Below are 15,882 nucleotides of genomic sequence, written 5' to 3' on the forward strand. Positions count from 1 at the left end.
CCCTTTGTCAGCCCTGACAAAAAGCAGCAAAATCTAAGCTAAATACAGTGTAGGCACATTTGCTGATAGAGTTACATGAGGAAATGAGGGTTAAAAATGGTAAATCCTCGGGGATAATGTTGGTTTCCTGTATAAGCTTTGGAAAGTTGAATTTGTTTTTTAGATTGGCTTCTTCACATTATTCTCAAGAAAAAAAAAAAAGGGGAGAGGAAAAGCCAACCAGTGCTTTCATATTGGTGATTTTTTTTAAATACCTTGGTCTCAGTATGAAAATGGTTTTAAAAGTCTATGCATAAATTATTGTGTATCTGGCCCTATCTGGTATAGCTTTTTATTTGGACTAATTGAAAAATGAAAATAAAAGCATTGACATTACAACAGTGAAACGTTTCAGCCTTGTTAATACTGTTCAATGATGTGGAAAACAATCACGAAGAGGAGAAAGCTTTTCTCTACAATATTTCCATTAAAATATGTTTCTCAACAAGAACAGTTAGTACTGTACCTTAAACATCCTAACTTGTCAAAGCTAATTCCTATTAAACAAAAGGCTTGATTAACCCTGGCAATTTCAGAAGGACATATTTTTTCTTATCTTATCAACCAGTTATTGAGCATGTCATGCCCGAAGTGCCATTTGATTTTTCTGTGCTTACAACTGTCAGTATGAAGCCAGCATCCATTGCTCAGCGCTGCTCAGTGGATAGAAATGCAAATGCCTCAATTGCATTAATTGTGTATGTTTGCATACACACATGATAAGAAGCTGGAAAGTTCCTCAAACATTTCCTTGCATTTATTATTATTTCTTTCTGCACCCTGTTATTATCATTACTGTATGATTTTCTTTTTCTTATTACTACCTCGAAATAAAGCTTGCTTTTTTTAAAAAAAAATATTCTCTGTCTTCCAGGTTAATGTGGAAGGTGTCCACTGTGACAGGTGCAAGTCCGGTACATTTGGTCTCTCTGCCAGAAACCCACTTGGCTGCAGCAGTTGCTATTGCTTTGGCCTGACTACACAGTGCAGCGAGGCAAGGGGGCTGATTCACATGTGGGTGAGTAGAAAACTGCTGAGCCATGTAATGTGATAATGTTGTTTCCTGCTGGCATCTTTTAATCAGGCACTGAGAGGTAGCTAGAAAATGGCCAAACATTTAAGCAATCATTTTCCTCTTTATACTTTGAGAAGTGGAGAGAGCGGTATGTTCCATTAGACAATCGGGGTCAAGGCATTAAAAGTAAATAAGTAGATAAGAAAACCAGTGATAGGATAGCTGACGTCAAGCCAAAGTACAGCTATTAAAACCCAGGGAAGGGCAAGCTAGTCGTGAGGGGAAATTATGCAGTCCAGTGCATTGTAACATAATCTCTGGTATGTGATACACAGTTTACCCAGGTGTGTTCAAGGGTCACAGATGCTTGTTGTCCATCATAGGCTTCCCATGGTTCAATCAATCTGTTTGTTTTCATTGTTTTGTTTTGTTTTGCTTTGTTTTTTAATTTTAAAAAAAGAGCTTATTAAAGCTCTATTTAAATCCAAGAATGGGAGGGTATAATCCATCAGAGCAAACAAAGAGCTCTCCACCTTTTTGTGGAAGAGGGCCTTGAGACCTATGCTGGACTGACAAAAAAGGCAGACTGGATGTCTCCATTTATCTGTACAAGGAGTGCAAAACACACATTGAGACCACTGCTGTCTGTCGCTGCTGTGCCAGCTCTGGAGGAGCTATTTCTAATGGAAAATGACTAGTTCAGTCCCCATGTAAGGTCAGTCATATCTCTGCTAGGAAGCATGTCAACCATAGAGGGAATGTGTGCCTAATGCAAATCAGCCAAAGCCCCTGACTTGTCATGCACAAGCATCAATTGGATAAGGATACTTTAGGCTGAAATCAAGGTGTGATCTCTTACTAAAGACTTCATATCTCTTGGTTAAAGTAATATGAATAGCACCCGTTCTCCCTTTCATTGTTCAATCCAGTGGCACCTTTTTCCCTTCCCAGTGGATGAAGTGATTTATCATGATCTGACCCAGTTTTTCTCATTATTTCAGTTTTGCCCATCATATGCTGGTAGGCTGGAGATGAAAGGCTGTAAAAGGCTGACAAGTTATAAAATGTAATCAAGTTCCATGACAGCAACAGTTCTGGAAAATTGTGCTTTGACATTTGTGGCAGCACAAAGCAGAAACATAGTTTAAACCTCCTGATTATTTTGTGTCTCTTCATTAATTTCCTTTCCTATTTATTGTCATATCTAAGCAAGTGTATGTCCACATCTCCTCTAGTGTTTGGTACTCTGATCTATTTCAGAACTGATTCAGAGTAGTAAACTGAGTGAGACTGGGTTCTGCCAGCTGCTAGTGACTATTTCAGATACTCTCAGGTGCTTCAAATGGCATTAGACATGTTTAAACACGCAAATCCTGTCTTATATGACAATAGGGCAAGGCTGATCTGAAATTCAAATGTGTTGACCACTTTCTTGATGTCTAAAGTAGTAAACAGTAAAATACGGTTATGATAGGAACTCAGGAAATCTCACTTAGGGCTGGCAGTGTTAGGAATGCTTCCACGTCTGGTCAGTCCATAGATGCTGCTGTAAATGGAAATACCAAGACGCTTAAAGTACAGTACAGGGCTTGGTTGTTTCCTCATTACCTGATCCCTATCTTGTGAACAGCGTGTTGACGGGGTGACTGTTAGAGTTATAACTCTGCATGTGATTTCTTTGTTTTCCTCACTCTTTGGGAGAAAGCAATTTTGATACCAGCCCTTTGCATTTGTTCACGCACTTCCTGTGATACTTTCATCTGCACAGAATTACTAAGACTCTTATTACAGTTTTTGATCAAAATAATGATTTCTCTATAATGCTATTGAGACTCTTTCAACAAGTCTAAGAAAATTACAAGTATCTAAGTGGTATCCTTATATTTTTCATTAAATCTGAATTTAGAATTACAGAAACCCTGAGCCCTCACTCTCTGCATGTTGCCCGGAGAACACTTAGCTTGACTATTGCGTAAAAGTACCAAGGGACCAGGCAGTGTTCCACAGCCCCAGTGATGTATAATAAGTGTTGGCGAGAAGTATGCTTCTTCGTAAGGTACATTTCTCACAATCCGAACAGAAGAGGCCTGAGACTGAAAATAGCACTATGAAAATTGCTTCGATAAAATTCTTGGGATCACCTGCTGATGAAACTATTTTAACCAGTGCTAGTACATTCTTTGTTAACATGAGGACAAGGTGCAAAAGGCTGGAGGGGGAAGTCATTATTATCACTGTTTATACCTGAAGGAGTAGCAAGACTGTTTTGTGACAAATTGCTCAAGATGTGAAATGAAATTACCTAGAAATAATTTTTTAAAGAGTTAGAATTTAAAGACTAACATTGCATGGGGAAAAAGACTTGATTTTCTTCTTGATTTTTTTGAATATATATATATAGGTGACCTTGAAGCCAGAGCAAATGATTCTGCCACTGGTGGATGAAAAGCTTCAGCGCAGCACTCTTTCAGGGATTGCATTCCAACCTCCTGAAATAGTAGCAAATATAGAACAGGTGATGCAGGATCTTCGGTCAGAACCTGTTTACTGGAGACTTCCAGAGCAGTTTGAGGGACGAAAGGTAAACATAAAATTCCTGACATGGATTTATATAGGTTTTTTCTCTTATATTTGTATTTTGCAATGCCTTTTTTCCCTTCCAATAAGCATGTCGTCACACAGTGGAAGGTACTTCAAAAGAAAATAAATGCCGTTCCATTATTAAAAATTATTTGCTCTGTTATCATGGAAATTCGTAAGTCTGTAACATAATCGCTATTTTAAAATATATATTTACAGACAGTAACATATAATATTTTTCCACAAGATAGATTCTCTCATAAAAATGTTATTTGAAAAATTAAGCAGCATTAATTTACTATAACTCTCTTGTAACTTTTTGTTTCTCTCCATTTAAAAAAAAAAAGCCTGATCTTTGTAAGTTACGCAGGAGAAAATTATTGAAATAACCCCCCTTTTGGATATTGTTATGTGCCTCTGTGACGATTTATTTTGCACTTTTGATATTTGTTGGTTTGGCTTGGGAAAGTTTAGAAGTTTCTTTGTCTAAACACAAACTTTGGGGAGCACCAAGGCACGTATAAAGAGATAGATAACATTTTGGTTTTAGTGTAGTACAATAACAAATTGCTGATGGGTATTTTTGAACACAGCCCTTCTCCCCAGATAGTTCCACAAGCATGTATTGCTATTTTCTACCACACGCACATTCATCAGACTGAGCACAGGTGCAGAGTGTAGCTAGCTCTTACATATGCCCAGGAATTTATTTTTAGCTAACCGAAAATGAGATTTCTTTTTGTACTTTGTGTTTTGCTTTGTTAGCTGACTGCTTATGGAGGGAAACTGAAATACGCAATCTACTTTGAAGCACGAGAAGAGACAGGTTTTACTACTTACTACCCACAAGTCATCGTAAGAGGTGGGCCTCCCACCCGCACAAGAATTATTGTCCGGCATATGGCTGCCCCTCTGATTGGGCAGCTGACAAGGCATGAGATAGAGATGACAGAGGTAACGTTTCCATCTGCTTTTTTCCCCAGAACTTAAGCACCTGGTTCTTTTTAATACTGTTAATAATCTGGGTTTGTATTACTGTTTTTCAGCATGAATGGGAATATTATGGTGATGACCAAAGAGTCAGAAACACTGTGCCCTGGGAATACTATCATGATGACCCAGGTGTCAACAGGACGGTGTCCCAGGCAGATTTCACATGGAAGCATTATGGAGATGACTCGAGACCAAGCAGAGCTGTATCCCGGGAAGACTTCCTGAATGTGTTGTATGATGTTCATTACATTCTTATTAAGGCTACTCATGGCAATATCATGAGGCAGAGCAGGTAACTATTTCATGCAGTTGTCTGAAATAGTGCAGTAGTCACAGAAAACCTGATAGAGCTTCCCAGCAGAATTTTTATTCATAGCATTTCTATAAGCAGTTGCTGAGAAGAACCGAAGGAGTTAGCATTCAGCATAGCAGAAGATACAGGAGAGGGAAATTTTATTCAATAGAAAATTTAAATCACAATAGGCAAATGAAGTCCTTATTTTCAGGATCCTAGAACAGAAAACTAGATATTTAGATATTTAGCTAGACGCTAAATATTAACAACAGATGTCATAAATGTTTTACATTGGTTTCATTTATTTTTGGCATAGTCAATTTAGGATATTGTATTATAAGCACAGGGAATTCCCATGGAAAGAGATAGGAAAGTAACTCCAGTGCGACATGGAAAATTAGAGAAGCATATCCGTGTTTTGTGTCTGTTTCTCCCTTCCCTTCCCTTCCCTTCCCTTCCCTTCCCTTCCCTTCCCTTCCCTTCCCTTCCCTTCCCTTCCCTTCCCTTCCCTTCCCTTCCCTTCCCTTCCCTTCCCTTCCCTTCCCTTCCCTTCCCTTCCCTTCCCTTCCCTTCCCTTCCCTTCCCTTCCCTTCATGCACTACAGGTCCTAGTTCAGCTGTGGAAGCAAAAGCTGAATACTATCTCAGCTCAAGCAGCATAAGTTATGAAAATGAACCTCCGTTTTCATGATTTTGTTCTGAGATGCGTATGACCATCGTGACTGAACTAGACCTGCATTGTAATACACCACCATTTTATCAAGGCTACCTAGTGATGAGGCATATAACAGACCAGAGGAGGACTTTTCAGTTTCAGGGCAGGTTTGCAAGGTGGCACTTAAAGAACCAAAATGTATTTTTAAAGCATCGCATTTCAGAATGTGACATTTTATATGACAGCAGGACTTCACGAAGAGTTCATCTGTTCTTTCTGGTAACTCTCCATCTGAAGTCATAACCTTGCATATCATACCGTATTTGATTTTGGAAGTGGTTATGTTACAATAGATTTTTATGATCTGTCTAGTTACATAGGTAACATTCATCACATGGCATCTGAGACTTTAAGTAGAAAATAAACAGCAGGAATACATTATTGTTTTTTTCAAGTTAGCACCTTGAATGATTTCAGAGGAAGTTTTCTTTGAGACCACAAAATAAATCCCCCAAAATGTTTTTAAAGGTTAGTGGAATATTAGCTTGCATAAGAATTGAAGGCTTTTATTAAAAGTAGTCTGAGACCCTCTAAAGGACAATATTTATGCTCAACTTTAAACATATGTTTGAATTAAGTGACTTATAACAAAGCATTTGTTTAAATAGAGTGTGTTGTGCTTTCTAAATAAGGGCCCTATTCTAAACTAGTAAAGCTTCTCTTTCTACCTGACTGTGCATAGTAGAGAAGTATAAAGCAAAAGAAGCTGTGGATGGGAGGAGGAAAATATTACATATGAAGTCTTTTTAAATTTGTTAAGGTTTTTAATAGTACCTTAACTTCAATTGCAGAGTTTAAAAGTGGCAGATAAGTGATAAACTACAGGAAAAGCATTTTAAAATGAAGTCAAAGCAGCAGCAGCAGTTGGAAGCATAAAAATAGCCTATTTCTAGCGTTAGCGCTGTATTAGCTATACAGTTTAGCAGCAATGCTAATGTTTCTGCTTCAAAGCTGCAGCATTACTAGTGATTTAGAGATTTCTGCTCAGAATCCAAAGCCAAACATTTTTCTCCTATAGTGTTCATTTTGTTGCCCTCATTTTCACATTCACCACTTTAAATTGAAACATTTCTTTTATTAGATTTTGTTTTGCTTTTCAGGCAACTGGGCTGTGATAATAAATTAGTTTGCATTGGAGGTATGCTTTCAATTTGACTGTGAATTATTTCAATATCCCTGACACTGATCAGGTAGCAGTTGTTGGACTGCTGCCTATTAGACGTGTTCCAAGAATCAACCAAGCCTGACCTTCCTTAAGTAACATTTTCACACAAACAACAGGTAGCTTTGTGGTCCCAGAGTATATTGTTATGTAAATACAGGTTTCTGACAGTAAATAGTTTTTCTGCAGTACATAGACCATTGCCTCAGCCTTGAAGATGATGGGGAGGCAGATTTTGTTTTTCCATTAAATATATAGAGATTTCAATGTAAGCTTACATTGACATATCAGATCTGAATGGTTTTGCCTTCTTTATTTTCAGTCTTCTGTTTTGACCTGGCTTTGTTTGCTTGGGTTTTTTTGTTCAATTTCCCTGCTCCACTGAACCCCTTTCTTCAGGTAGTAAGAAGGGAGCACAGGGTTTAAGTTATGAGATGATTTGGGGATTTTGCATTGACACAAGGTATCAAGAGGTATGGGTCTGGTCACCCAAGCTCAATCACAAAACTCTCATCTAGTTCAGCTGTGGGCGTTTGCTTTTCCTACAGTCATTCTGACACTGGTGCCTTTATGCCAATGTGCAGAAGAAGAGTGTCACTCAGTCACTCAATAATCGAGGTTTGGGAGTAGATGAACAGACTATGAGCATGAGGAGGAGTTGAGCAGTTCTGTGCGCGCCTCTGCATTAGCCCTATGCACAGACACTTAATGAACAGACTCTAGCAGCATTATTGACATTTATTCAGCTAGTTAGTCACACATTCTTCAACGTTTTCTTTTAGGTTGGCAATATATTTGAAGCTTTAAAATTTACACTATTCTACCCTTTTTGTTTCTCAAAGACAGTAAGGGGTTCCAGATCATAGCATTCTTTTAAACAAACTAACAACCCCCCAAAATAAAGAAGTAAGCTGAAAAACAGCATTGCGGTATGTTAGGATTAAGTGTATTTCATTAGGTATTATGTTTGTCGTATTTGTCTGTGATGTACTCAACCCTATTTGGCAGGTCAGCATGCACACTGGAAAGACAGGGAGTGGTTGAGAGGCAAGGATATTATTATTAGTACAATCAAACAAATGTTTGGAAAGTTAAAATGTCAGAAGCTCTACCATGAAACATATCCCTTTCTGATACTAGCAGATGATTCTGTAGTAGGATTTCATGTTTGCTTTAAATTGTTTGTTTATGTATCTAAATTATCCCAAGGAAAAAAAACCACCAGGATATCTGGCTACAGATCTTAAAATTCCTGCTAAAAAGGCAAATGTCCAATGTCTATGAAGTCTGCTCTAGAGCTTGTTAGGTTGCTTTAGTTGCTGAGGAGAGATTTTTATTTTATTTTTTTAAATAGTTTCCTCATTAAAAGCTCATTTAGTGAACAATTTTATTGTCGCACCTATGAGAATCATGAATTGGAACTTCATTTAGTAAGTCACTTCAATTTCTTAATAAGTCCCTCCAAATGAAGAATCAGATATGAGCTTTTGTTAATAGTTAGGCTGAAAAGAGATTAAAAAAAGAGATAGAATCAAGAAGGAGAGAAAAGTTAGTTATACTATTGCCTAGAAATGGAAAATGAGACTGGAGGTGGTGATAGCTTTGTTGTTTCCTTAGGACAGGCAAAAATAGTGCTGTTTGTCTCCTGTAGATCAAGAAGCCTACAAACAGCCAAATAAGACCATTTTCTCCCATGCTAGCTGACTATGAACTAAGTGGGTTTGAGTTAGTGCTTGACCAATCTCATTAGAGATGTTCGCTCCTTTTTTTCAGGATTTCTGAGATCTCAATGGAAGTTGCTGAAGGCGGCACTGTGTCTGGGATGACTCCTCAGGCTTACCTGATTGAGAAATGTGACTGCCCATTGGGTTATTCTGGTTTGTCTTGTGAGGTACAGTACTAACCTGACTTCCAGGAACAGTCTTTATTCCTTCTTCAGTCCATTCATTAATAAAGTGTGATAAGTAATTGGAGTGTGAATTCATTTAACTGGCAACAACTATCCCTTAATTTAATTACTTACATTCTTTCTCTCTCAGGTATCTCTCACGAGGAATTTAAACACTTTTTTTTGCTTTAGGCAAATATGCCACTGAAACCATGGCAATGACTCAGATACTTAGAATACGGGAAAGTGAGCTTTACTGGGTCAGCATCTCTGAGGCTGAATTGTGTGACTGATGCTGACTGAACAAGCCTTTTTGAGCAGATAAGGGTATAATACTATTGTAATGTACTGTGTACAACAGATTGTACTATGTTATCGTGTTATGGTGAGGCCATAATACACAATACATTACGATACCGTATCTTCCAAAAGGCTGAACTATATGCATTATTTTATCATGACCACGATTCACAGAATCAGTGGAGAAAACCACAGGAAACCTCTATGTCAAATTAAAAAAACCCCAATTGACTCTATAAATTATTAATGGTTGTAAGGAAACTGCAAATTAACATTTGTAATAGTGAATAATTAAAGGTTACATACTACTTATTCCTGAAAAGTTAAAGATCTGTCAGTTGAACAAAATTCACCAAATAAAGTATAAAAACAAATTTGAAAACAAACAAGTTAAAAGAATGTTATTAAAATTGTAGCACCAAGCACTCTAAACAGAGCCATGCAGAATTTTAAAATTCTATTCTGTAAAGGCTTTCCAGATTTTTAAGTTTACCTTGTTTGACATTTACATTCTCATATAAAGTTTTAATAGCTGTATGATTAATTGAAATATTTTGTTTGGAAAAAAGCTGAACGGCATTTCAATTTTGATTTCTTAAATGTTTGTATTATAATGAATAACTCAAATATCAACAAAATTTAAGAAGTCGTTTCAAAAGCAAAACTTGAAATAGTGCATTCTGAAGAGTTGGTCAAAAAAGCAGTTCACAGTTGAGAACCTGTAGATTCCTCACATTGATCTTTCCTCTTGAAACTGTTCCAATAGCATGCCTTTGTGGACCAACACTAATGGGATGAAAGTTGTCCATTTTGCTTTCATTTTGCATGCTTGACTGCTCAAAATAGCACTGCAAGTACAGTAAAAATATAGATGAGAACCATTCTGTAGCATGTCTGTGCTTCATGAAAGAAGCTTCATGGAAGATGTTTTCAAAGCTTTAGGAAATGTCTACTGCGCATGTTCAAACTGTCAGTTTTCTGAATACTTACAATTTATCCAAGTGGATCTATGAAAATACATTGAAAAGGGCCTCTGAGTTCTGGCAAATATCTTTCCATTTTACTCCCCCACAATTATTCTTCTTCCAGTTGCTGGTATAGGACTCCCATAAGAACATCTTGCCCAGTCCATACACAAAAGCTTGCCTCCTATCAAATTTCAGTACCCCTTATATAAGCGATGGAGCTGCTTGTAAAGAGGAGCAGAAGTTCTGGTACCTGGTCCAAATAGTGTATTTTGCTTTATTCTTACAAGCAGTCAAATCACTGTGTCTTAAAATAGATCTTATACTAATGGAAACATTTGCCCTGAACCGTTGAACTTTGGTAAATTTCTAACTCACTGAAGACTGGGAGAAAAGTGTTGGTCAACTAACCGAGCTTGGTGCTCAGTATACATGTACTATATTTATTTTTTTGCTTATCTAAATATTTTCATGCTGAAGATTGCATGTTTCAGAAGTGCCCAAGTTCTGTAGAAAATCAGCTGACTCGTATGCTTTTGTAAAATGTATCTTATGTTAGGTACCAGAGAAAGTGTTTAAGATGTAATACTTTGACTGCAGAATAGAAGTTAATATTTTTGACTGTATGTGCTCTTGATGACGAGACTGGCAGTCTTTCTGCGTGCAAACCAGCATGGTTTTATTATTAAGCAGGACTAGCAATTCCAAATGCCTTTGCTGCAGTTGCCAGGTGGAGGTAGCAGGGAACACCACCTTGAGTATTCTGCAAATCCTTCAGACGTCCTGACTAAGTGGGATCTTGTAAAGGGTTCCCCCAAGCTAGAGGTGGGAGAGAATTTGGAGTGAGTAAATGAATGGAAAGATGCCTTGTTATCTGCGAGAACTCTGCTCCCTTCAGATGTTGTACAGGATTACACAGCAAATGAGGCAACGGGAACAGCAAGTTCATAGGAAATGTGTGCAAGGAAGTGAATGAAGTCATTTTCTTTGCACACGATTTCGGTAAGAGCATACACCTGAGTGTGTGTAAATACATGTATGAGAAATTAACGGGCTCCAGCATTTGCTCAGAATACAGATATTTTAAAATTACTGTAACAAATTGCATTTTAGAAGGAAAATATATGATAATGTAATTAGAACTTTATTTTAATTCATACCCACCAGGGGCTGGAATAAATGTCTCAGTTGCAACCTTCATACTTTGTGCTTAATTGTGCAATCTTCATGCGCTCATAACTTAGTTTATTTTTAGTGTGCTCGGTGAAGGTTATGGTGTGTTCTGTGAAGGTTTATTTAATTTCAGCAGGAGAAAAAAGCATCTGATACTCAGGCATTTTTTAAGCAAATGCTAACAGGGTATATGTATCTATTTCATGATTTATCCTGTAATTGCGTTGTGAGGACTATGTGCACAGCAGTTTTTACTAGAAGTGACATTTATATCCTTTTTTTTTCTTTTCTTTTCTTTTAATCCAGTAGCAGGCTGAAAAAGCAGTGGTAACAGTTTCCCTAATGGTTACTTCTGAAAAACTTCCAAACTAGTAATGAAAAATGTAGTCTGCTTCATCTTTTGTCTGTGTCCCATTTCATCTCAGAAATGCTTAGATGAAAATAGATGAGAAGAGTGTCAATAGCGTATCAGAAAAAACAGTTAGAGATTAGATTTGTTTGAGGATGTACCATATATTTATACCTCGATCGTAAAGTTACTCAGAACTTGTAAAGCTGTGCTTTCTACCATTTTATGTTTGGACAAGAACTCTTCTGGGATGGAGAGGGAGGAAAAAATTAGGAAATTGTAGTAAGAAAAAAAATTACTTTCATTTGAGATTATTTATCTAAATTGGAATTCTTCACAAACCATGAAAAAGCAGATAGACTGTTTCTATGCTTCAGGGATCTTAATGTAGTCTAAGTCAAAATAAAAGTGGAAAAGCAGAAGTGAGTTAGATTACCTTCTTTGTGATTCTAAAGAAAATAATTGTGTTTATGCTTCTTCCATAACTTAGACTCCTGGAGGTCTTGGCAATGATTATAAAACTGTCAGAGTGGTGTCGTATGAATAGAATCTAGCATGTCAGCTAGTGCTTGACCGAAGAATCCTGCTTTTGATCACAAAAAGTTACTTACTCCGGATTCTCTTTTGTTTTAATTTGCATCTCTTTTACTGCTGTGTGAAAAGTGTACTATCCACATTCTTTCCAAAAAGCAGAAATTGTGGTCAACAGTAAGAAATGACCTTATCAGACAGCCTTCGTAGGCTCCTAGCACCACTAGGTGGTGGGATTTATACATGGGACGAGTGACTTGTCTGTATGGACTTACCCTAATGGTTTGAACTATCACAACGGTCCTGTTAGTATTTTTATGCTGCCATAGCTGTGCGCTTTCTGGGAGCTATGTAGACACTTCCATACATTTGCATAATAAGCCCGAAATAAAGATCAAGTGCTTGATTTTGCATGTGTCAGCTTTGCTAGTAATTTTTGGGTTGCTCTCAGAATTTTATTGCCAAGCTGGGGTAGAGGAGACTTAGTGATAGATAAATTTGATTTGGGGCTAATAGTTCCAAGACATGTAAAATCTTTAATATTTTGAATTCTTTACTTTTATGGTCTTTAAATTATACAGCTATAAATAATGCAGCCATGCAGCCAGTTTTTTGATTATTATCCTTCGGCTTTTACTTGTTACTCATCAGGCAGTATGCAGGCAGATATTAGCTTGTCAAACCTGAAAAACTCACCAAGGGTGAAGGAAACAGAATCATCATGCTTGCTCTCCACAGTCCATGCAAAAAATTTATTTCAAAAACAAACCTTATTCTTAAGAAATGAAAGGAATGATGCTTGATGCACAGTGAGAACAGTGAGGTGTTCTGCATCTGAATGAAAGGTCTCTCAAGCTGTAATATGAAAAGCCTGGTGCCAGTGGAGTGCTCCAGGGATTTTTCAGCAATGTTTCCAATTAGGGCTGGCTCTTGTTATCTGTAAAGTACTGTATATTGTTTGTAACACAGCTGGAAGCCTGTCAGGTTCTTTTCACAACTTGTAAAAACTGGTGATTGCAAAGATGGGCTTGCAATGCTCCCCATACCTAGTCCATTCTGTAATGATCTGTTTTCTTCTGCATCTTTTTTATTGCAGTCATGCTCTCCAGGATTTTATAGGCTTCCATCTTCACCTGCAGGAAGGACACCTGCTCAGTCCTTAGGTGCCTGTGTTGCATGTCAGTGTCATGGACACAGTACTATATGTGACCCTGAAACATCAATTTGTCAGGTATTAGATTTCTGAACTTATGCACTAGGTTAATCTTAATGTAAAATTCATAAGTTGTGTAACTGATCTAAAAAAATAGAGGGCAGTATGTTAATCCAATTTTGCTTAAATAGCTTAAGTGTCAAATTTCAATGGGGGGTCAAAAAAGCAAACCACCTACCTTTACAGTTTTCCATTCTGATTTTCTAGAGTTCAGATTATGCAGTGCTTTATTGCCGCTGAATTACTCTCTGTGTAAAAAGAAAAACAAAGTATCTGCAAACTAAAGAGGCAATGTACCATGTGTCGTGCAATAAACACAACACTGCTCTTACAGATAATAATACGTGTGACCTGATACAGTAAGATTGAATTTTAATTGATTATTTCTCCTGCTTCAACGGCTGGAACAAAAGAGGGAAGGAAGGATGAATGGGATAAGAAGTTCCATAGGATACATCTGGCTAGCTACAGGCCTCCATTCTTTCTCCTTCTAAACCCATATATAACTCAGCAGGCATTTGATAGATGCTTAAAGCAAGCAGTCCCACTGCGAATCATATCAGGGAGAGAGAAATTATGAATCGAAATAAGTTTGAATCCCTGAGGCTGGGAACAAAATGTTGTCTGCTCTCTTGTAATTATCAAATACAGCTTTCTTTCTGTCTCCTTCCTTTGCAGAATTGTCAGCACAATACTGCTGGTCACCACTGTGAGAGATGTGCGCTGGGATTTTACGGCATTGTCCAAGGCTCTCCGGATGACTGTCAGCCTTGTGCTTGTCCCCGATCCCTTTCTAGTAACAAGTAAGTAAGCAAACTCATGATGCAGAATTAACCTTTCCAGCAAGCAAGAACTTTGTTTTGGGCTCACTGTGTCCTTTTTCAGATGGCTACAGGAGAACTGCATCATGTAAGCCATACTAAAAAGTTTTGTATCTACTTTTGCTAATTGATCTTCCTTTAAAAGTCAGAAATTGCTCCCTTGCTAATTTGTGATGAATAAATTAATAAGTGCTAGAAAATGCAATACTCAACAGATAATGAATGTGTGTTATAAAGGTATTCTCACAAACGAAGCTAGAGCTGAACTCAAGTACAATATAGCCACAAGGGAGCTGTAAAAAGACTTATGCTCATATATTATGTTGGTATAAATGTGTTACAGTGCCTTTCTTGCTCCACTGTGGAATTTATTGATTCCTTATTTAATGTTACATGAGTTTGAGGCAATTTGTGAAAGATAGAATAATTTAAAAGCAATATAGTTATTGCAGCATAAATTTTATTGGTTACTCTATGCTAATGAGCCTTGCCACAATGTCTCCGCATGTGTTCCCAACAGATGATACTTTAGCACTTGAGATTTGTTTGTTGTTTTGCTGAGAAGCTCTTAATGATATTTGGAATCATACCATAGTACTGCTCTGAAAAGGTTTGTGTTTCATGGTTGTTCTTTTGAAAGGTTGGAAGTGTTCCTTAAAACCATTTTTCTGCACTTTGTCTGACCTTTAGGATGTTTTAGTGAGTATTTCAGCCAGTATATCTGAGAGGGTTGTGGGTTTTTTTTCTTCTTTCTCCTTCATTTTATCATTTTGGGGTGGTCTAAGGTTTATTTTGAAGGAGGGAATCCCTTTCTCAAACATCAGTAGCTAAACACGTCGTGATCTTTCATCCATGGCAAGTGTTTTTAAGACGACTTCCAAACCTCATAAATACCAAACTTAGAACAACCAAAACAATTATTAATGGGTCTTAAAGAAATACCCTTTATCTCAGAAAGTTATAATGTGGTCTTAACTGCAAGTTTTTCTGCGTTGTACCCTTTTTCATGAATGTTTTCTGTTACGACCTGATTATGTGTTCTACCTACCAGTATCAAGAAAGGACATTCAAGTTGCAAAGAACAAGATCAACCAAGCTTCTCAGCTTTGCACATCAGCAAATACACTGGAAAAAACTTTTTCTGTTACTAACTGGCAGTAGGAAGTGCTGAAAATATCATTCGATCCTGTTTTTTTTCTGGGGCTTAAGAACCTTTGGTTGCTCAGTAATACAGGTGTCAGGTCAGAAAATGAGCGGGACTCTTCACCTGGGTGGTTATGGCACCCTGCTACAAAAATTTAGACATATTCTCCACACTGTGCTCCAGAAATCATTTCAGTATCTTATCTAAAAGCTAATGTAAAACACAGGAAGTCGGTGTCACAGAAGTGCTCTACAGCTGAGAAATGTGTGGACTCCAAGTAGTATGTGTGTCCTGGGTGCGCACTCAAATTGCTGAGCTCCTTGAGGAAGGGAGAGCAAGCAAAGCAGCAATACCTCATGCAGCCACATGGCCTGCATGGTTGTGGATGTTGTCAGGGCCTTCTGTGTCATGCTCACATAAAAGTGATCATGAGGCTTTTTTGTTCAAAAGCCTTCGTAGGAGATAAGTGAACACCTAGTCTGAAATTAGTAAATACACTTCATCATGAGACAGTCATCCAATTTCTTAGTGCTGCTGAGAGAGGAGTCAGATCTGAGCATGTCCAGAAACAGAACTGCTTGGGTTTTATAGAGCTTAACTCAGATGTCTCTAGACATCATGGACGGGATTTCTACTTCTGTTAGCTGTAGCCATCAACAATTTTGGTACCTGTATAGTAAATGCAGGGGCAGGCAACTGC

The 15,882-nt window shown here is 37.6% G+C and overlaps 1 protein-coding gene across 3 annotated transcripts in view; it reads left to right on the forward strand.

The window, feature by feature from the left end:
* Window positions 1-15,882, forward strand: part of LAMA2 (laminin subunit alpha 2) — a 389,998-nt gene that overhangs the window by 265,429 nt on the left and 108,687 nt on the right. For all 3 annotated transcript variants that reach the window (XM_076333575.1, XM_076333576.1, XM_076333577.1), the window contains exons 24-30: window positions 914-1,057; window positions 3,456-3,635; window positions 4,400-4,588; window positions 4,681-4,919; window positions 8,572-8,689; window positions 13,101-13,235; window positions 13,896-14,020. In XM_076333575.1, coding sequence (XP_076189690.1) covers window positions 914-1,057; window positions 3,456-3,635; window positions 4,400-4,588; window positions 4,681-4,919; window positions 8,572-8,689; window positions 13,101-13,235; window positions 13,896-14,020 — 1,130 coding nt within the window. The remainder of the gene's footprint in view (window positions 1-913; window positions 1,058-3,455; window positions 3,636-4,399; window positions 4,589-4,680; window positions 4,920-8,571; window positions 8,690-13,100; window positions 13,236-13,895; window positions 14,021-15,882) is intronic.

Source organism: Aptenodytes patagonicus, chromosome 3, assembly GCF_965638725.1.
Source record: "Aptenodytes patagonicus chromosome 3, bAptPat1.pri.cur, whole genome shotgun sequence".
In the NCBI taxonomy this organism is placed as follows: Eukaryota; Metazoa; Chordata; class Aves; order Sphenisciformes; family Spheniscidae; genus Aptenodytes; species Aptenodytes patagonicus.